This window comes from Chlorocebus sabaeus, chromosome 8 (assembly GCF_047675955.1).
Source record: "Chlorocebus sabaeus isolate Y175 chromosome 8, mChlSab1.0.hap1, whole genome shotgun sequence".
Lineage (NCBI taxonomy): Eukaryota > Metazoa > Chordata > Mammalia > Primates > Cercopithecidae > Chlorocebus > Chlorocebus sabaeus.
In genome coordinates, this window is record NC_132911.1 from 144,009,136 (window position 1) to 144,031,907 (window position 22,772).

A 22,772-nucleotide genomic window follows, 5' to 3' on the forward strand; every position below is an offset into this window, starting at 1 on the left:
TAAACACGGGGTTTCACCATGTTGGCCAGGCTGGTCTCGAACTCCTGACCTCAGGTGATCCGCCCACCTGGGCCTCCCAAAGTCCTCAGATTATAGGAGTGAGCCACCATGCCCGGCCAGAATTAGTGCATTTAAACCTCACAACTACCCTCAGAGATGCACACCCCACATTACCCTGGAGCCAGAGCCTACTGGAAGACAGACAGAGAATAGCCAGGGGAAAGTAGTGGGTGGAGGGCTGGAGAGAAAGGTGTACTGCTTTTAGAAATGTGAAAAGCAGAGAAGCACGAAATTTGTGAGATGGCAGGACATGAGAGTGAGGGAGCGGAGTCCCTGCCTGGACAGCAGCAGTGACAGAGCAGCACTGCAGGGGGCAGTAATGAGCCAACCAGACGGCCTGCAGGGAGAAGAGCCCGTTCCCCAGGGAAGAGTGCTGCCTTCCCAGAGGCTGTGCTCGATGGGAGAGAGCCCTTTGAGACCCTACCCTTTCCTGGGAGTGGTGAGCACCCAGGGCCTGGCACAGGGACAGGAAGTCCCGGCCCTCCCATCGCCAGAGATCTCTCCAACAGCTTCCCAGCTGCACAGGCCCTGCTGGGTCAGCAGAAGCCTTGTCTCCTTGCTGAAGAGAACCACATCACCCAGGGTAGCCTGCATCCAACTGCTGGTCAGTGAGAGAGGAGAAAGGCCCGGCCCCTCAGAACAACATGGGACACGTCTGCAGGGCACGGCAGTGCAGAGCTCCCCATGCGGCTGAGGCCTGTGTCGATATAGCACTGAAGCCCAGCTTCTCCCACTGTCTAGTTTCGCCTCCGTCTCTTTCCTTCCACGGGGCTGATCCCATGAGTACCTCCCAATACGCTCTGCACACATCAGTCTCCACAGCAGACAGCACTTCCCTGAGAACCCAGCCGGCACCACACACTGGGCCAGGGTCAGGGGTACAGGCAGGAAGGCAGGTTTGGGGCGGCTGAGCCCCAAGTGCGTAGGGAAACAGGTCATGTTTCCTGCTATCAAAAAGCAGATAGCACCCAGGAGCAGCATAAGAAGAGAAGATGAAGGCCAAGAAAGGAGCCTGGGAGAAAGGCAACCTTGAAACAGGGGCAGAGACACCGCGTGGCCCCATGAGAGCAAACGTACACAAACCTCATCTTTGGTTCTGGAAGGGAGGATGGAGTCACCCAGTGACTAGAAGGGGCACAAGGGGCCCTGGGTTCTTTCTGCTCGTGCCCGTCTCTGATCCGGGTGTTGATTACAGCGGTGGCCACTTGGTGAGAATTCACTGAGATCACTGAGATACATTCCTACGAGTCGTGTACTCCTCTATGTAAATGTTATGCTTTGACATTTATATTTTATAAAAGGCAGGCTAAGGAAATGGGAGGCAACACAGGAGGCTGAGAAGAAGCCTGAGAGGCGGAGGGAAAAGCCGTGGAGTGTGCTGGCCGGCCGAAGAGCAGGAGGGGATGGCGTCAAGGTGGGAGGAGGTGGCACAGGGGTCCCAGAGAAATGAGCGTGGAAGGAGGGAGCCAAGGCAGGGGGCAGGGATCTTCTCACTGACGAGGAGCTGGACAGTGTCTTCCACCCGCTGAAACCCAAGCCCAGGGTTTACATGAACCAGCATCTAAAGTGCTCTCATTCACAGTCCCTGGAAAAAAAAAATCGTGGTTTGAGCTCACTCACCCTGATCCGACAAGAAGTCCAGCATGGTCTGTAGAAGGAAGGACAGGTGTCTGACAGAGAGGGCTGGGTTCCCCATCCTTCGGGAGGCGTAGACCAGTTCATGGAGCAAACGCATCTGGACCGCAGCCCAGCCTCTATGCGTGCCTGTGATGGAAGTTACAAAACATCACAAAAGTGCTTGGAGAGGGTGCAGGAAATATAGTTAATCTAAGTTGTAAAACTTGGCAATTTGAAGACAAATGCCTCAACCATCAAACTCAAAGAGTAACAAAAAATATTTCCTCTGTTTTTAATGACCCTGGAAAAGGACTTTAAAGTTGGCGTGGTTTTCATACAGCAAAAACAGGTATTACATTATAGCTTCTCTCTTCTGCAAAGACAGGATTTGATTTCAAAAATTACCTGTTTTGAAATAATAAACTTAGAACAAAAGTTGGTTTTCATATATCTGAGTTAGAGACATACTTTTTTTTCAAGAAAATACTCATATTTGAAGGGCCTTCATTATCAACAACCAAGAACATTAAATCAAAAATATTTCTCTAAAATATGAGAAAAATGAAGAAAAGTAGATAGCTAAATTAGAAAAAAAAGTTAAATTCTACAGCTGCTCACTCCAAAATAGTTTAGCATCTTTGAATTAAAGATGGAGAAATTTGGATGCACAGACAGTCGAAAAGTATCTCTTTTTTTAAGAGATGGGGTCTTTCTCTGTCATCCAGGCTGGAGTGTGGTGGTGCAATCATAGCTTACTGCAGTCTGGACCTCCTGGGTTCAAGCAATCCAATCCTCCCATTTCAGCCCCCTGAGGAGCTGGGACTACAGGTATACACCACCATGCCCAACTAATTTTATTTTATGTTTTGTTTTGTTTTTTTCCTGTAGAGACAAGGTCTCCCCATGTTGCCCAGGCTGGTCTTGAACTCCTGGCCTACAGCGATCTTCCCACCTTGGCCTCCCAAAGTACTGGGATTACAGGTATGAGCCACTGCTCCCAGCCAACCTGTGTTAACACACACAGCCCGCCAATAGCTCTAATAACCAATCACACAGACTGGCTAATCATTGCTCCAGCTGATCCAAAACTTAGACCATGAAAAAACACATAAAGGCTCATTCAAACTCCGACAAAACTGCCATGCACTGAAAGTCCATAATAGCCCACGACAGTTGGTTAACAAGTATTTACTGAGAACACAATACTGTGCAGGGCAGGTTCAGGAGAACAAGCAGGGAGATGAAGGGCCTGCTCTCATGGCATTGACACTCTTGTGGGAAGAGTTAGGCCTCAGCCCTGGGAAACAGCATGCGGGTGGATGCTGGGACAAACACAAACAGTCATTGTGAGGGCTGATGGTGCTGAGTGGTGCTGCGTCAGCCAGGGCAGGTGGGCAAGGAGGTGACCTCTGGGGTGAACCCTCGATGAGAAGGGGGCCACACCAAACTGTAAAGCGGAGACAGTAGTCATAGTACAAGTCAACGTTGTGAGGTTTAAGTGCAATAACCCATTTAAAGCACTTCAGCAGTGTATTTATCATAAGTTCTCAATAAATGCTAGTTGCTATTAATATTATTATTCAATGAATATAATCTGGTTAACACACAGGCCAACCTTTGACTCTAGCTGTGACATGACTGATGATCCATCCTGTTCCACTGTTTCACTAAGAATGAGTCCTCTATTTTTTCAGATCCCTGTTGAGGTTATTTATTAAAATTACCTGCTTGTGTGTCAAAATCCCCCCATTCAGGTATGACTTCCTGTACCTGAAGACTGTGTGTTACTTACTATTGTATGCCCAGGACAGGGCCTGGCATGAGATTGGGCGCTCGGCTGATGCTGACTGGTGAGCAAGCAGAATAAGAAGGGATGCTTCCTCCCCAACGCAAATAGCAGGGACCCTTCCTTCTATCCTAACCTTTCTCTGTTTGCCCACTGATATTTGAAGACGCTGCTCCAAGAGTTCCACCACTCACAGCCCTTTCTGGCCTCTTCTCTCAGCACCCTGCCCTGCACAGCCGACCAGTCCCTCTTCTACATTTCCACTGTATTTTGCACAAAGTTCAGCTCATAGGAGTTATCTGGCAGGTACCATAAGGCATCTGTAATCTCATGTTTTTGTTTCTCTCATCGATCCTTAATTTCCTTGGGAGACAGGTTTGGTCTTATCCATTCGAGTGTCCTTAATGCCTGGCAGGGTGCCTGATAACACAGTTGGTACTTAACATGCATGTAGATCAAGATGCAAAGCTGATTAAAGGAACCCTCCCATGTTGTGGACATGCATACAGCTATGAAGGAGAACAGTGATGTGGTTTCTGGGATCTGCTATAAAATACTTCAACAAAAAATAAATAAAGTAAAAATAAAGCCAGTGTGGTCAAATCTTGGTAATGATTTAATCTGGGCATTGGACTCATTATTCTATTCTATAATCTCTAATTTGTATATATTTAAAGTATTTCTTCATAACTTCTCATTGAAATCCTTGGAGCTGATCCTACACACACTTAAAAAAATAAAAATAAAAAAAACACTACTTTATATCTCTGTAGTTTATCTTTGTGACATCTTTTGGAATATAAAATGGTAGTACTTCTCATACAACTGCAGGAAAGGAGAGAAAGACGAGTCCCTGCAATATTCCACATTGTCAAAAGAAGCCAAGACCAAATGCCAAAATGAAGAAGAGATTTTTTTAAAGATTATGAAGCTGAAATCAATGTCATGACTAACCTAGCCATGAATTCAGAAAGACCCAATTTAACTAATCTCAACACTACCATATCTAGAAGGTTTTCTCACATAGGAATTGGGCAAATATCACTTTGCTGATTCTTTTAAAAATAGATAATGATCCAGTTCCTACCACGGGCAATTATGAGTAAGACCGAGTATAAATGTTCTTAACAGTAAATAGTGTACAAGCCATAATTTCTACGTGGCTCAAAGTGCTCTCCCTATAAAATGCGAATTATTTTTCTGAAAACAGATTTGCAGCATATGACCCAGTGATAAAATTTTCAATACTCTTGTAATCAAAAAGTTCACCAATGTGGAGGGTTATTATATATATGAACTATTGCCTTTTAGCAAATCCATCTGCCTTGGCAGTCTCTTCCATTCATAAGAGTTCCTGGGCAAAATTTAATCCCTTGTCCAGGAAAAGGCTTGAGCAAAAGGCATGATCAAAAATCTTCATATACAGCAGCACAAATAAGATTTAAATGATACTAAGCGGCCCCTTAAGCCAGCAAATACACACAGCAGGCATCAGTGTTCCTACCTCGACTGTCTATAGCCAGTTAGTGCAAATGTTCATTTCAAGAAAAAGACAGAATACATTTTAGGACCTGAGAATACAGACAATTTGCCTTTTATTCACAGGTACAGGGTGTTAGTAGATTTCCATTAAATTCTCTGGGAGCTATTTAAAGCAGTCCAGAGCCACAGTGGAGATGGGGTTTAAAGTGACTTTTGTGTTTTGTTAAACACACAGTCAGCTGACATTTATCATTTTTACATTATTTAATCTCAGCCAGTCACCTTCTTTCTCTAGCCTCTTTCACAAAATAATGGCAAATGTCTCCTCCTGACACAGATGTTTGGTTTTTTTTTTTTGAGACGGAGTTTCACTCTCGTTGCCCAGGCTGGAGTGCAATGCCACGATCTCGGTTCACCGCAACTTCCGCCTCCCGGGTTCAAGTAATTCTCCTGCCTCAGCCTCCCGAGTAGCTGGGATTACAGGTGTGTACCATCATGCCCAGCTAGTAGAGACGGGGTTTCACCATATTAGCCAGACTTGTCTTGAACTCCTGACCTCAGGTGACCCGCCTGCCTCAGCCTCCCAAAGTGCTGGGATTACAGGCGTCAGCCACTGCTCCCACCCCCAAACGTTTTTCAGATGTACTTACAAATCATGAGAAGTGTTATAAGGAAGAACAAGAGAATTCAATGAAAAGAGAAAAATAACAGCGTTCGATGAAAGAGAAAAATAAAACAGTTCCACTTAAGACTGAAAGGACCACTGAGGACCTCTCTGAAGAAATGGCGTCCAGCTGTGACCTGAGGATGACTGGGAGTGAGGCGGGAAGAATAGGGAAGAGCATCCCGAAGGAGGTAAGAGGCATCAGAAGAGCTCAGACTGATGCAGTCTTAAATGTTATAGATAACTGGCCCCAGGACAGGAAAAAAGGAGAATGAAGGCGACTCCTAAGACAACTTGCATAGAGCTCAGGAGGCTTGCTTTTACCCTGAAGCCAGCCTGGAGTTATAGTCAAAGGATGCAAGAAAAAAAAAAAAGGAACTGAAAAGCAATTTAAATCTTGCCTGAAGTCTCTCAAAAGCACAGCAAATGGGGATTCCATTCACAAGTGCACATCGAAATCTATTAAAACACACTTTCTCATCACTCTACAAAGCAGTAGAGTGATTGCTTTAAAAACTCTTTCTTCTTCCTAAACACTACTCCTTCCCAATCAAATTTCTCCAGAATCCAGCCTAAATGAGCTTAGACACCCAACTCTCCCCTGCTGAGACTCTGGGATCTAATCTTTCCTCCTCCACCAGTAACTCTTAGCATTTTTTTTTTTTTTTTTTTTTTTGAGATGGAGTCTCGCTCTGTCACCCCGGCTCGAGTGCAGTGGTACATTCTCGGTTCACTGCAACCCCTCCACCTCCCAGGTTCAAGCGATTCTCCTGCCTCAGCCTCCTGAGTAGCCAGGATTACAGGCATGAACCACTACACCTGGCTAATTTGTATTTTTTTAGTACAGACAGGGTTTCATTGTGTTGGCCAGGCTAGTCTCGAACTCCTGACCTCAAGTGATCCACCCATCTCAACCTCCCAAAGTGCTGGGATTACAGTCATGAGCCACCACACCTGGCCACTCTTAGCCTTTTAAAATGTAAGTCCTACAAGTTTTAGGGCTTGTCCAGTTATTTTGTCCAAAATTAACTGTGTTGCTAGGGCAGGCCCTTCCCTGGCCCTCATCCACAACCAAAGGCCAGGGAGGGCCTGCCCTAGCAACACACACTTCTTTTGGGGGAGCCGGGGAGGGGCAGGTCTTGCAAACCCTGTTCACGCTGGCCTCAGGGGATGCTACGGGAAGCATACGAGACCTGACCAAAGATCTCATTTGACTAACAGCCACTAACATTTGCTGAGCACCGTCCGAAGCACCTCCCAAGGACTGACCAATTCAGTCCTTACAACGTCCACCAGTAAACTAGTGTAAACCAGTGCCTCGCTTACGGATGAGAAAGTGGGCACACAGGACTCAGGGACACGGCCAGCGTCCCACAGCTGGTCAGTAATGGCATCCTGTGCTCTCACCAGCTGTGCGACCTCAGGAGTAACACTGCGCCCTGCCTGCCCTGGGCCCTCACATGGCACGTGGAACGTGCGGTCTCCACTCACCAGGCTGTAAGAAACGAGGTTACGCATGTGAAACCATTTACCACAAGGCCACAGCTAGCCTTGGCATGGATTAGAAAGAGATGCCCCGTAGGCAAACGCAGCCTGCAGGCACCAGGCTTAGCAAGGCATGCCCAGAAAGTCCCTGTGGGAGGCAACAGCGCCCCTTCGTCTGAGTGCACCCCCAGCTGTGAGCCGCAGATGGCTGGCAAGCATGGCCCAGCACCCCACACAGGCCACAACTGCACGGCGACCCTGCCCAGCACAGCAGCTGCTCCAGGTATGTCACCTAAAATACCAAGAAACAGCGAAGAAAATGTGAACAATCACCTTTTCCGAACAATCAATTTTACGTAACATCTAATAAGGACAGTTTATTTCAACTTTTAAGTTCAGGGGTACAAGTGAAGGTTTGTTACACTGGTAAACTTGTGTCCTAGGGGTTTATTGTACAGATCAGTTTGTGACCCAGCTATTAAGCCTAGTATCCATTAGTTGTTTGTCCTGATCCTTTCCCTCCTTCTACCCTCCACCCTCCAAAAGGCACCAGTGTATGTTATTCCCCTCTATGTGTCCATGTGTTCTCATCATTTAGCTCCCACTTATAAGTGAGAACATGTGGTATTCAGTTTTCTGTTCCTGCATTAGTTTGGTATGAATAATGGCCTCCAGTTCCATCCATGTCCCTGCAAAGAACTTGACCTCATTCTTTTTATGGCTGCATAGTATTCCATGGTGTACATTAGCACATTTTCTCTATCCAGTCTATCACTGATGGGCATTTAGGTTGATACTATGTCTTTGCTATTGTAAATAGTCCTGCAATAAATGTATGCGTGCATGTGTCTTTATAATAGAATGATTTAAAGAAATATAAATCATTCTATTATAAAATTTTTTTAATAAATAAAAATATCCCTAATTTCGAATTACTATAAAGCCATAGTACTCAAGATAGTGTGGTACTGGTGAAAGAACAGACAAAAAGGTCAATGGAGCAGAAGAGATAGCCCAGAAATAGAACCTCAAGTATAGTCAACTGGTCTTTTTCCAAAGCAGCAAAGACAATCAATGGAGCAAAGATAGTCTTTTCAATAAATGGTGCTGAAATAACTGGACATCCACAAGCAAAAAAAATAACTCTAGACACAGACCTTACACTCTTCACAAAAATTAACTCAAAGCGGATCATAAACCCCAATGCAGAATGAGAAAATACAAACTTCCCAGAAGATAACACAAGAGAAAATCTTGGTGACCTTAGGTATACTAATGACTCTTTGGATATAACACCCAAGGTATAACCCATCAAAGAAAGAATTGATAAGCCAGACTGCATTAAAATTTAAAACTTCTGCTCTGCAAAAGACATACCAAGAGAATGAGAAAACAAGACACAGACTGGGAAAAAATATTTGCAAAAGACACAACTGATAAAGGACTGTCATCCGAATCATACAAAAAACTCTTAAAGTCAACAGCAAGGAAACAAGCAACTCAATTAAAAAGGAGGCAAAAGATCTGAACAGACATCTCACCAAAGAAGGTATCCAGATGGCAAATAAGTATAAGAAAAATGCTGAATATCACATGTCATCAGAAAATTGCAAAGTAAAGCAACGAGATACCACTACACACCTATTAGAATGGCCAAAATCTAACACTGACAACCCCAAATGCTGGCAAGGATGTGGAGCAACAGGAACTCTCATTCATTGCTGAAGGGGATGCAAAATGGTTCAGCCACTGTGGAAGACAGTTTGGCGGGTTCTGACAAAAGTAAACATATTTTTACCATATCATCCAGGAACCATGCTCCTTGATATTTACCCAAATGAGCTGAAAACTTATGTCCACACAAAAACTTGCACACGAATGTTTATGGCTGCTTTACAATTGCCAAAACTTGCAAGCAACCAAGTTGTCAACCAAGATTCATTAGATGAATGTATAAATAACTGTGACACATTCTGATAGTAGAATATTATTCAGCACTATAAAGAAATGAGCTATCAAGCTGAGAAAAGACATGAAGGAAACTTAAATGTATATTACTAAGAGAAATAAGCCAATTTGAAAAGGCTACATATTGTATGATTCCAACTATATGACATTCTGGGAAAGGCAAAACCGTGGAGACAGTAAAAGGGTCAGTGGTTGCCAGAAGGTAACAGGGAGGGACGGATGAGAAGACAGAGCACGAAGGATTTTCAGAGCAGGGAAACTTCTCTGTATGATATCATAATGGTGGGTACTCGTCACTACACATTTGTCAAAACCCAGAGAATGTACACCACCAAGAGTGAACCCTAATGTAAACTATGAACTTTGGGTGACGATGATGTGTCAACATAGGTTCATCAATTGCAACAAATGTACCACCCTGGTATGGGGTGTTGACAGTGGGGAAGTCTGTGCGTCTGCAGGGGCAGGAGGTAAGTGGGTCATCAGCCTCAATTCACACATCCTCATGGTCCATCTAAAGGTGCCAATCATGAAACAAGGGCTGGGGAGACAGGTTCCATCCCATCCCTCCAGGGAACACAGAGGAAAAGGAAATTAGAGAAAGGGAGGGCAGGTAAAGAAAAACTGTTATAAACCTCATCTCAGAGTACACCTTATCCATCTTTGTGTATGACCTCGCCAAGTCTCCTCTATTCTGCACCCCGTCATGGTTTTTAGGGTTTCTTTAAACATGGGGCTTGACATCTGTCCGTGCTGGATGTGCTGATGATTGGACTCATACTGTTAGTGGAGTTCATTTTGAACTTGGATTTTATCCCTTGCTTTTGTCTTAGCTATTGGTGACGGTACTGAGTGCAAGAGGTCAAGAGCAGAGTTCAGGACCCTCTCCAGCAGGCCTTCCCTTCTGCAGGGACGTCTTGGTTCTTGCTCTATGCTGGACACCACTGACATGTTGAGGGTGAACACACAAACTCCCTGCCAGATCTCAGCCATCTCACCCGAGTGCATAGCGCCACAGGCTTTTATCACTTGCCCAGAGTGGTCATGAGCACTCCGCCTGCCCCTGTGGCTCCAGAGAGGCAGGATCTCTTAGGCTCTAGAGACAAAAACCCACAAAAATTGGGGATTCATATGGAGAACTGGATGGGACTTGGGGGATTTTCAACCATGAACACATCTGCTTGCACGCAGGGCCTCAGCTTTTCCTGGCATAGCTTCAGGCCAGACCACAGCAGTCAAGAGCAGAAGTGCCCTCCCCAGACTGCAAAAGCTCCCCTCAGGTCTAGTTCTCTTCCCTGAAGAGAAATAAGAGGCTAAAGCGCTGCGTACACTCCATCCCCAGCCTCCCTTCACTCCCCTTCACTGCCCGCCTGACTCTCCTCCTGCTATATTACTCACTCAATCTGCGTTTTCTCTTCCAAACCCAGTGCCCTCCTTTTAAATGAGGCAGGAGGATCACTTCAGCCCAAGAGTTTGAGGCCAGCCTGGGCAGCATAGCGAGACCTCATCTCTAAAAAATAAAAATAAATAAATGATTTCCAATACCACAGTGTTCTCAGCCACAGATTTCGCAAAGTATAGCTGCCATGCCAAATCTGGCCACCATGTACTAATGTAAACACAGTTTCGTGGTTTACGTGCTGTCCATGGCTGCTTTCACACCACAACAGCAGGGTCGAGTCATTTCCGCAGACACCGTGTGGCCCATAAAGCCTGAAATATTTACTATCTGGCCCTTTACAGAGAACGTTCGCTGACCCCTGCTCGAAGCTAATCAGAATGCATCCTGAGAATCGGATTTGAGGTTCTATCAAATATAAGTGTTGCCTTGGGAAGATGGTTGAACAGTAAGAAGTCTGGGGAGTGTGACTTAGGAGTGACTGTCACAGCAACCATAGACACGTAAGTTAGAAGCAGGTTCTGGAAGGACCTGAGAGCTCTGTGCAAACACCAGGAAGCTGTCACATGTGAGAGGCACCTGTTTATTTCCACTGTAGAGGGCAGAAACTGTCTCCTTTGCCATGGCATCACTCACCCAACACACCACATGGCATGGGGACCGGAGTATAATGAATTACCTGTTGAATCAAAGTACAAAAAAGTCCAATAGATACGTCTTCAGATATTGTAGCAGGTGAAAATAAGGAGAAATTCAAGGTTGGGGAGAGCCCTAACTATCAGAATTATCCAAAAGCAGAACTGGATTCATCATGAAGCCATGAGCACCTCCAGTCAGCAGAGGCCAGTGAAATGGATGCACATGACCACATAAAAAAGATGCTGAAGAGGCCGGGCGCTGTGGCTCATGCCTGTAATCCCAGCACTTTGGGAGGCCAAGGCAGGAAGATCACCTGAGGTTAGGAGTTCGAGACCATCCTGGCCAACACGGTAAAACCCCATCTCTACCAAAAATACAAAAATTAGCTGGGCATGGTGGCGGGCGCCTGTAATCCCAGCTTCTCAGGAGACTGAGGCAGGAGAATCACTTGAACCTGGGAGGCGGAGGTTGCAGTGAGCCAAGATCGTGCCATTGCACTCCAGCCTGGGCAACGAGAGTGAAAGTCTGTCTGAGGAAAAAAAAAAAGGATGCTGAAGAACCCATTTTTGCCGTGATGGGAAATGAACCTAGATGACACCTCAGTCGTTTCCTGTTAGAAGCCTATACCTTCACTAGCTCTAGGCTTGAACCGAAGAAAAAGTGCTGTATGTTCCCTATCTAAAAGCAACCCCTCAAAAATGGTTTCTTTGATTTGTTTTTTGGTTTTTTTTGTTTTGTTTTGTTTTGAGATAAGGTCTTTCTCTGTCGCCCAGGCTGGAGTGCAGTTGCACGATCCCAGCTCATTGCAACCTCTCCCTCCCAGGTTCAAGCAATTCTCTTGCCTCCGTCTCCTGAGTAGCTGAGACTACAAGCACGTGCCACCATACCCAGCTAATTTTTGTATTTTTTGGTAGAGACAGTGTTTCACCGTGTTGGCCAGGCTGGTCACGAACTCCTGACCTCAAGTGATCCGCCCGCCCTGGTCTCCCAAAGTGCTGGGGATTACGGGAGTGAGCCACCACACCTGGCCCCAAAAAATGTTTTTTCTCCTTCTAATCAGACTTTGTCTAATACTGGGCATTATCCTTGTACATATTTGTTATCAGATTGATTGATAGCTTTATTTTTAATACATATTACCCTGCATCAATATTTCACAATAAGAATTTACTGCTGAATGCATAGCTCTGGTATACACATATACCCAAGGATATTTATTCTGGGTTCATTGATTTGTGCTAACCTAACTAAATCTCATGAGTAAAATTCATTAGGTATTTCCAGTGTCTGATTGATGATGACACACCACGCCAATGAACTCAAAGGCAAGAAACGACTCCCACTGATAAAGATTCAAGAATCCGAGCCCCAAGGCAAAGCACCAGTACTTTTTCCTATAATCTGATTAGAGTAGGCACCCAACTCCAGGGCAGGGATCTACTCATTCTGGAGCCACCAGCACCAACCATGATGTCTGCCACTCAGGGCAGGGGCTGAAACAGCATGTGATCATCCGACAGAAAGCAACACCTCAGCGCCAGCAAGGGGACTCCAGTACCTCTGCTGAAATCCTTGGGATCCAGTGACAGACTGTAGCCGGGGAGCGTTTCCAGGAGGAGTTTGTAGCAGGCTCTCCACCCAGGCTCTGCGATGCTCGGGGCCACGCACTGCATAGCGGCCACGCGCTTGAAGAACGCAGACTTGCGATGGAAGCCGATCAGCTCGTAGAGCTCGGAGAGGACACTGTAGCGCTGAATTTTCTCCTCCTCAGAAAGCTGAAGCACAGAGAGAAAGTAAAAAGCTTTTGAAAGAAACGTATAAGTGAAAAAAAGAAGCACACATTAAAAATGTTTCTTCATAAAACAAAGACCTGAGGAGACATCAAGGAGAGGGAATGCCTGGTGAGCAGTGCGGGGCACAGGCCCTAGGGCAGCGCCGGGTGGCTTGAGAACTTCCCCAGCCATGGCTGCAGGTGCAGCCCGTCCTCCTGCTGATAAAGCCCAGATTCTCTGCTACAAAGGTACTTGTTACAAATCTGAGACCTCTACTTTAAGTTCCTTTACAAAAGAAAAGAAAAGGAACAAGAGTTCATCTACACAACCGGATTTTATCAAGGTCTTTCATCAAACACAAAAACTCTTAAAACACAAGAAGACACAGAACCATGTAACTGGGTAATGAATTGCTAATAATACCATTGAAATTAGACTTAAGGCTTCAGGGTTTACAAAAAGTTTTCTTTCATCCAAGACCCAACTGAATCCTCCCAACAACCCTGTAGTGGAGCAATCAGAACTTCTGTTTCTTTCTTTCTTTCTTTCTTTCTTTCTTTTTTTTTGAGACAGAGTTTCACTCTGTTGCTCAGGCTGGAGTGCAGTGGTGCGATCTAGGCTCACTGCAACCTCTGCCTCCCAGGTTCAAGCAATTCTCCTGCCTCATCCTCCTGTGTAGCTGAGATTACAGGCACCCACCCCCATGACTGGCTAATTTTTGTACTTTCAGTAGAGACGGGATTTCACCATGTTAACCAGGCTGGTCTCAAACTCCTGACCTCAAGTGATCTGCCGGCCTCAGCCTCCCAAACTGCTGGGATTACAGGTGTGAGCCACTGTGCCCAGCCGACAACTTCTGTTTCTTCAGCACCTACTGTACGGCAGCAGACTTAAGGTACCTGATTAACTCAATACAACCATCCTGTGAGCTGGCATATAAGGACATTAACAGCTCAGGGACACATTAATCACTGGTGCAAAATCACACAGCCAAGAAGTATCAGGGACAAGACCTGACTCTGGGCCTGGGCCCTGGTCACCGCACAGCTGCCTTCAGAGAAGAAGGCAGGCAGAGCCCACTCTGCTGCTCCAGGAGCGTTGCTTAAGGAAGCACTTCTCTCCCTCCTCTGCCCCAGATGATGAATGTCTCCCTGATGTTTCTGTGAGTTCAGAGCCTTAGCTTGAACACCTTCCAACTTGGGCCTCCAAACCCTCCCTCCATCCCCTCTCCTCTGCATTCACTGCCATGGCCTCGCTGGGGCCCTCGTCAGTCCTCATCTGGAAGAGGAATTGGCATCGTCTTCGTACCACTTCTCCACCTTCCTTCACCTGTCCATACACCCCTGCCAGACTAAGGCTCCTGAGACATGGCTCAGAGGCCATCACCCCAGCCACGGTTTGAGTGTTTGTGCCTCCCCAAAATTCACACGTTGAAAGCCTAGTCCCCAAGGTGATGGAATTAGGAGGTGCGGACTTTACAAAGTGATTGGGTCGGGGGGTGAAGCACTCACGAATGGAATTAGTGCCCTTATAAGAAGAGACCCTAAAGAGCTAGCTCACCTCTTCCACCATGTGAGAACACAGAGAAAAGATGGCGGTCTATGAACAAGCAAGTGGGCCCTCCCCAGACACCAAACCCGCTGGCACCTGATCATGGACTTCTAGCCTCCAGAACTGTGCACAGTACATTTCTATTGTTTATCAGCCACCCAGTCTGTGGCATTTTGTGACAGCAGCCTCATCGGACTAAGACAATCCCCATCTTGAAACCACTAGACCCCTCCAGGACTGTAAAATGGAGCCAAATGCCTTCACGGGCATGCCAGGCCCTCCTCAGTCAGGCCCAACCTGCTCTGGGAATTCGAGGCCCCACTGCCTACCTATGACCTCACCAAACTGAACAACTTTAACTCATTTGTCTGCTCATTCCGTCAACACATATTTACTAGACCCCTACTCTGTGCCAGCCACTCTGTGGCAGGGGATACAGCGGTGAACAAAACAGGCTAAGACCCCTACCCTGGGGGCCTGCATGCTAATGACGGGCGAGTCCCCTGGCTTAGAATCAGTGGGGAGGACGACAATAAATCAATGAACAAAGCAAAAAAATAGCCGCTTTAAGTCCAATGAAATACACTTTGACACAGAATCATGGGTGGAAGCGTATGAGGTGGAGTTCACCAGCTGACGCCACCGGGGCGCACAGGCTCTCTGCTCCTGCGCTCCCTCCACAGCCACGTTTGACTCTCCCTTTGGAGCCTCGGTTCCAAGGCCACCCTCTCCAAGAAGCTGGACCTCACACCCTTCAGCTGGAAACTGCTGCTTCTTTCCCTAAATTCTCCTAACCATGCTGGGCTCCATAATGTCCTTTCTGTGTCTCCCGTACTATTTATGTACATGTCACATCTCTGCCACCCCCACTTTTCCTAGAGTGAAAGCTCATGCCGACGCCGATGATGTGTGAGAATCACCGTTGCTCCACCTGCTCACCAGCATATGAGGATATCAGTCTTTTTTATTTTAGATGTTCTGGTGGCTTTAACTTCCATTTCCCTGAAAACTAATGATGTTGAACCTTTTTCATATGATTACTGGCTACTGGTATATCTTTCTTAGTGAAGTGCTTGTTCAAATCTTCTGACAGGTTTTAAAATTAGACCGTTTGTTTTATTACTGAGTCGTAGGAGTTCTGTATATATTCTGAATGCAAGTCCTTAGTTATACATGTTTTGCAAATATTTCCTCCCAGTCTGTTGCCAATTTATTTTCCTAAGGGAGTCTTAATAAGTGAAAGCATTTCACTGTGATGTTGCTCAATTTATCAGTTTTCTCTTCTATAGTTAGTGCCCTTCTATGTCCTAATCTTAGACAACCTTTACCCGAGGTCACAAAGATATCCTATGTTTTCATCTAGAAGTTGTTGTCTAGGTCTATGGTCCATGAATATTCAAATTTGAGTAGGACATGGCCTGTCCCTTTCCAGGAGTGCACAGTACAGCAGCAAACAGAGGCCCTAGTGCTGGAGGACAGCATCCAGGCAGGAGGTGGAGGAGGTCTGTAAAAAGGAGGCAGGGGTTGGCCGGGCACAGTGGCACACACCTGTAATCCCAGCACTTTGGGAGACTACCAAGGCAAGCAGATCACCTGACGTTAGGAGTTCCAGACCAGCCTGACCAACATAGAGAAACCCCGTCTCTACTAAAAAATACAAAATTAACCATGTGTGGTGGCGCATGCCTGTAATCCCAGCTACTTGGGAGGCTGAAGCAGGAGAATTGCTTGAACCCGGGAGGCGGAGGTTGCAGTAAGCAGAGATCGTGCCACTACACTCCAGCCTGGGCAACAAGAGTGAAACTCCGTGTCAAAAAAAAGAAGAAGAAGAAGAGGTGGGGGTACTTAATGCCTTTATAACAAATCTGGAAATGTCCAGACCTTCAGCTGCACCACTTTGTGCCAAACATGATAAAAGATGTTGGGGAAGAGAAGACAAATACTTATCTTAGCCAGTGCCCTTAAAGAGGCCAACATCTAAAACAAAGGTGACAGCCGGGAGGGTCACATGCCTTGGCCTCCAATGCGTTAGAACTCCCATTGATTCTCTCTAAGATGAAAGGTTGTGATACTATGATCAGTAATATATTATTTCATTCCTCTTATCATTTCAGTGTAATAAGAAATCAAATGATAAACACTATATTGCAAATGGAATTGACATCACTTCAAAGCCCTAAAACGGTTCCTTAATGGGAAAAGCTCGAGTGCAACTGCTTTTGGGCACTAGGCAGACACTTGACTAAGAAGCCGTGAGCCCAGGGAGCCTTGGGACAAAGCCATGTTTGGTCAACACAGGCACCTATGGCACAAGGAGCCAGGGAGTACAAAACGGTCCCAGGCAAAGCTAGGCCAAGATCCTCAAGAAATCTTGAGATGAAATCCCCAAACTCATTTCCAACCTGCTGCTCTTTTAGGGAATATTAATCAGCACATCTTTGTTCTAATCTTTCTACAGGCTGCACAGTCACGAAGCCCGAGTTCAGGGCCCAGATGTTTATGTGAGGTTCCAACGGAAGTGGCTCCAAGACTCCTCAAGACAAGGAGGTTTACTCACAAGGCAGACTCTGGGGGATCCGAATATTAATTCACTACTCCATTTCCAAGTAGAAAGTAAGTTTAGACCTGCTTTATTCTGTTAACAAGAAATAAAGTGATAACATCAGAGGGAAACTCCAGACACAGGACTGTCTCTGGCAGGATGGAGAGGGAGGAATACAGCCTGGAGCTGTAAAGTCCTGAGTTCCAGGGCCACATCTGCATTATCCCTAAGAAATAGGGATCATCAAATCTAATTACAATTGTTGAAAAGACTCAATAAAATAATGCAAACACTGAGCATAAGCCTAAAACTCTCGATGAGTGTTCAAGAAACAGAACTATCACTGTTAGTTAATGCCTTTGAAACCACAGGTTCTAACCCCAAGTTAACCAGCCACAGATGCTCAGAAAATGCCTTAATCCTCATCAGCCTTCTCAAACGTGGGCACTTGCAGTGACTGGAAGAACAAGGCGTGACAGATGCGTAGGGGCAGCCTGGTGGCAGCACTCAAGTAAGTGATGACCGTGGAAGAATGCAGGATGGGAAACAGTGGGCCCCACACAGTCCCAGGTTTGCAAAACACACTCTGCTTCTCTCGCCAGCTATTTCCAGCCATAATTACCTGGAGAGAAAAGACGTCTTCAAAATTATACAAACTTTCCATATAGTTCTATCAAAAAAGTTTGGAAAAAACCTAACTTACTTTCTTACATCCCGGAATAGGGGTATGAGGCATGCACCAAGGATTTTCCTTTAAAAAGCATCTGCCTAAAGTAATTGGATACATTTTCAGTTTTAATCATTCAAAGGTAAGAAAGAAAACAAAACAAAAACATCAATAAGACCCTATCCGTCAAAAATTCATGAAGTAGTAGAGGAGATAGGCCCATAAAGAATCACAGTATTGGGGCCAGGCAATGTGGCTCATGCCTGTAATCTCAGTACTTTGGGAGGCTGAGGCAGGCAGATCACCTGAGGTCAGGAGTTCAAGACCAGCCTGGCCAACACAGTGAAACCCCGTCTCAACTAAAAATACAAAAATTAGCCAGGAGCGATGGTGGGTGCCTACAGTCCCAGCTACTCGGGAGGCTGAGGCAGGAGAATCACTTGAACCCGGGAGGTGGAAGTTGCAGTGAGCCAAGATCGCGCCACTGCACTCCAGCACAAGAGCGAGGCTCCATCTCAAAAAAAAAAAGAATCACAGTGTTGGGAAGAAGATGGACGGAGAGATGGCTGAAACAGGGATGCTGTGCCCTATGCCTTGGACAGGTACCTGGAAGGTTCCTAGACTACCAGGTGTACCCACCACGTGCTAGAGGAAGGACACTTTGTAAACAGTCAGTGCCCTTGGTGAGTGCACCATCCAAAAGAGATGGCCAAGCAAAGGCCACACTTGACCCCTGATCACCCTGGTTCCAGCCTTTGATTCACTCTTGGATAACCTGAAAAACCCACTCCTTTGGCTTCAAGAAATACTGCCTACTTTTACTATCTTTGGGTTTAGTGAGCGAGCGTGTTCATGTGTACTTTAAAGATGATTTGAACTCTGACTACAGCTTTTCTCCACATTCATCTCTCCATACCAGATTTTTTTTTTTTTTTGAGACAGAGTTTCACTCTTGTTGCCCAGGCTGGAGTGTAATGGCATGATCTCGGCTCACTGCAACCTCCGCCTCCCAAGTTCAAGCAATTCTCCTGCCTCAGCCTCCTGAATAGCTGGGATTACAGGTGCCTGACACCACACCTGGCTAATTTTTGTATTTTTAGTAGAAGAGGGGTTTTGGCATGTTGGCTAAGCTGGTCTCAAACTCCTGACCTCAGGTGATCTGCCCGCCTTAGCCTCCCAAAGTGCTGGGATTACAGGTGTGAGTCACCACATCCAGCCAAGTTCTGAGTTTCTTTAAGTCTGTTCTCCATAAAATCTAGTCCCTCCAATGACAACTCATGGAGCCTGAAATTAAAAACCAATTAAATAAGACCATACACAGCTAAAACGTCACCCACCCCTATCACTGCTTTCCTAAACTCCTCTCCTGCCTGTCCAAAATAGACTAATGCCTTCCGCACTACACTCACAAAACACTGCAGATCTGTCTCCTCAAACAGAAAGAGCTCTCTGCAGGAGGAGACCATTCGTATTCCCCTCTGAATTCCCAGCACATCGTGGTGGCAACAGATATGATTGTCATTATAGTTTCTTTCCTATCAAAACACTTTGGGCCAGCCTGGCCAACATGGTGAAACCCCGTCTCTACTAAAAATACAAAAATTCGACAGACACAGTGGAGTGTGCCTATAATCCCAGCTACTTGGGAAGTTGAGGCAGGTGAATCGCTTGAACCCAGGGGGCAGAGGTTGCAATGAGCCACGATCATGCCACTGCACTTGAGCATGAGTGACAGAGCAAGACTCCATCTCAAAAAAAAAAAAAAAAAAAATACTTTGGGATACTTAAATGAGACCTTGGGAGAGAGACAAAAGTAGTATGTTTGGGGTCTAACATCTCTATCCAGAGCTTCCATGAACCATTTTTATATTCTCTGTTCACTGATTCATTCAGAACATAGCTTCTCACTCCAGAAGGATTTATGTTTTTCCGCCAGGAGTTTGTGGTCACTCCTATGCCAGGACAACTTTAAAATAAACCCTCTTTGGATTGGTTTTATTTCCTTCTGTAATGCTTAATAGTGAGCGTCAACTTGATGGAATTGAAGGATGCAAAGTATTGATTCTGGGTGTGTCTGTGAGGGTGCTGGCTGCCAAAGGAGATTAACATTTGAGTCAGTGGGCTAGGAAAGGCAGACCCACCCTTCATCTGCTGCCAGCGCACTTAAGAATATAAGAAGACAGAAAAATATGAAAAGACGAGACTGGCCCAGCCTCCCAGCCTACATCTTTCTCCCGTGCTAGATGCTTCCCCCCCCAGAACATCGGACTCCCTGTTCTTCAGTTTTGGGCCTGGGACTGGCTCTCCTCGCTCCTCAGCTTGCAGACGGCCTATTGTGGAAGCTTATAATCACGTGAGTTAATACTTAATAAGCTCCCCTTTATATACGTATATATCCTATCAGTCCTGTCCCTCTAGAGAACCCTAATACACCTTCCAACAAGATCAAGTTTCCTTACCTTCTTACTTTAAGGACTGAGATACTTTCTATTTCATTCTTTCACTAAGCGTGTCGTTTGGGGGATCTTGGCTTTACACATGGGTCTGCCATCCAGCTCCCAAGTCTGGGCAGGTCTGAGGTTTATTTCCTGTCCTCCTGTGTGAGCACTGAAAGCTGTGACCACAGCTAGGCAGGGCATTCTCTGCCTTCCAAGGCCCACTGACTTTCAGAATTCCTGCTTTTGGGAAAAGGATTTCCTTTTCCTTCTTAAGAGTGAGCTATGCATTTTGAAAGATGCTAGGGATGGGGATGGTGGGATTTTTATCTCTTCATCAGAATTTTAGGGAACTTGTGCTGAGAGTTTTTGGACCACTATATTGCCAAAACAAAAATCACTAGGTATTTTCCAAACTTAAACATTATTTGAAATTTTTCTTTTCTTTTTAACTATTAACATACTCCTTTTTTTTTTCCCATTAAAAAACATTGCTCAGTCCATGGCCCAGCCTGGTGTTCGGGGCCACAGGGCCTGCCCAGTGCTGGTTTTTATCAGGGCAGCCTGGTGCTGAGGTCCGAGGCAGGCCTGGCACTCACGTTGCTCTCCTTTCCCTGGCGGAGGTTGTCTCCCTCCATGCTGTGCTGCCTGGGGCCGGAGGAGGCTGACTCCAGTGGTGCAAGGCTGTCCTTCCCATCCTCTGGCATGCACCTTTTCTTATTTATGTGCGAGCCCTGGGTGTGGCTGTGGTCTCCTGTCTGGTTTCCTGGGTGTGGCTGTGGTCTCCTGTCTGGTTTCCTGGGTGTGGCTGTGGTCTCCTGTCTGGTTTCCTGGGTGTGGCTGTGGTCTCCTGTCTGGTTTCCTGGGTGTGGCTGTGGTCTCCTGTCTGGTTTCCTGGGTGTGGCTGTGGTCTCCTGCCTGGTTTCCTGGCTCCTGTGAAGGTGTGTGTGTGGATGGTGGTCAGGTTGTTTCTTCAGGTGGGCAAGTGCCGAAAGGTCCTACTCTGCCATCCTGCTCACATCACACCTCCCCTAAGAGAATTAATATCAGCTCCAAATCTTCACATTATACATGACACATTTAAGGTGAGGCACATACAGGAAAGAAATACTAGAATAAATCATTTGTCCCCATATATTGTTTGCTTTATAAAAGAAGTATTTATTGCAATTAAATTTGTATAAAAAGAAAAAAGTAAGCCACCAACTAGAATGAAGCCTTGAAGGGACATACAAAATTAAGAAAGGGGGCCAGGCGCGGTAGCTCACGCCTGTAATCCCAGCACTTTGGGAGGCCGAGGCAGGCAGATTGAGACCATCCTGGTTAACACGGTGAAACCCCGTCTCTACTAAAAACACAAAAAATTAGCCGGGCGAGGTGGTGGGCGCCTGTAGTCCCAGCTACTCGGGAGGCTGAGGCAGGAGAATAGCGTGAACCCAGGAGGCAGAGCTTGCAGTGAGCCAAGATCACGCCACTGCACTCCAGCCTGGTGACAGAGCAAGACTCTGTCTCAAAAAAAAAAAAAAGAAAAGAAAAGAAAAGAAAGGGATGAAGCCAAAAAATGAGAAGACAATCTATAAGCTTAATAAAACCCATATCCTACAGATGAAATTCCTGATTCCTAGAACACCTAATCTAAACGTGACAGTAACATAAGAAGCCTTTCTTACTAGGAAATGGCCAAGATAAAAAATAATCAATTAAAACAAAAAAATTAAATTCTAAGTTTTGCCTGCCAACTAAATTTGTCTCCTTCCTGGAAAAAAGGAAGATTTGCTGGTTCTTTATTGTAGGTATCTCATGTTCATGGATTGGAAGACAATATTGTTAAGATGGCGAAACACCTCAAATTGATCCACAGACTCAATGCGACCTCTATCAAAATCCCAGCTGGCTTCTTTGGAGAAACTGACAAGCTTATGCCAAAATTCACATAGAAGTACAAGCGACCCAGAATAGCCAGAACAATCTTCAAAAAGAACGAAGTTGGAGGACACACACTTCCCAACTTCAAAACTTACTACAAAGCTATAATAACCAAGATAGTGTGGTACTGGCATAAGTACCACATAAGATCAATGGAATAGAATTAAGAGTCCAGAAAAAAAAAAAATTACAATCAACTAATTTTCCACAAGAGTGCCAAATGGGGAAAGAATTGTCTTTACAACAAATGCTGCTGGGACAACTGGATATTCATATATAAATGAATAAAGTTAGCCCAGGAGTGGTGGCTCACGCATGTAATCCCAGCACTTTGGGAGGCCGGGTAGATGGACTGTCTGAGGTCGAGAGTTCAAGATCAGCCTGGCCAACACAGTGAAACCCCATCTCTACTAAACATAGAAAAAAAGTAGCCGGGCGTGGTGGCAGGCGCCTGTAATCCCAGCTACTCAGGAGGCTGAGGCAGGAGAATCACTTGAACCCGGGAGGCGGGGGCTGCAGTGAGCCAAGATCGCACCATTGCACTCCAGCCTGGGTGACAAAGAGAGACTTTGTCTCAAAAAAAAAAAAAAAAAAAAGAATGAAAAGAATAAAGTTGGACCCTCTAACTCACATGATGAACAAAAATTAACTCAAAATGGGTCACAGACCTAAATGTAAAAACTAACCCTATAAAGTTCCTAAAAGAAAACAATAAATCTTCATTATCTTGGGTTAGCAATATTTTAAATATATAACACCAAAGACACATGATGAAAAAA

General features: G+C 45.7%; 1 protein-coding gene across 2 annotated transcripts in view; it reads right to left on the bottom strand.

Annotated features, from left to right (window-relative positions):
* TRAPPC9 (trafficking protein particle complex subunit 9) overlaps positions 1-22,772 on the bottom strand; it is a 712,655-nt gene that overhangs the window by 616,897 nt on the left and 72,986 nt on the right. For both annotated transcript variants that reach the window (XM_073018375.1, XM_073018374.1), the window contains 2 exons: positions 12,659-12,875; positions 1,681-1,824 (listed from right to left, as the gene is read on the bottom strand). In XM_073018375.1, coding sequence (XP_072874476.1) covers positions 1,681-1,824; positions 12,659-12,875 — 361 coding nt within the window. The remainder of the gene's footprint in view (positions 1-1,680; positions 1,825-12,658; positions 12,876-22,772) is intronic.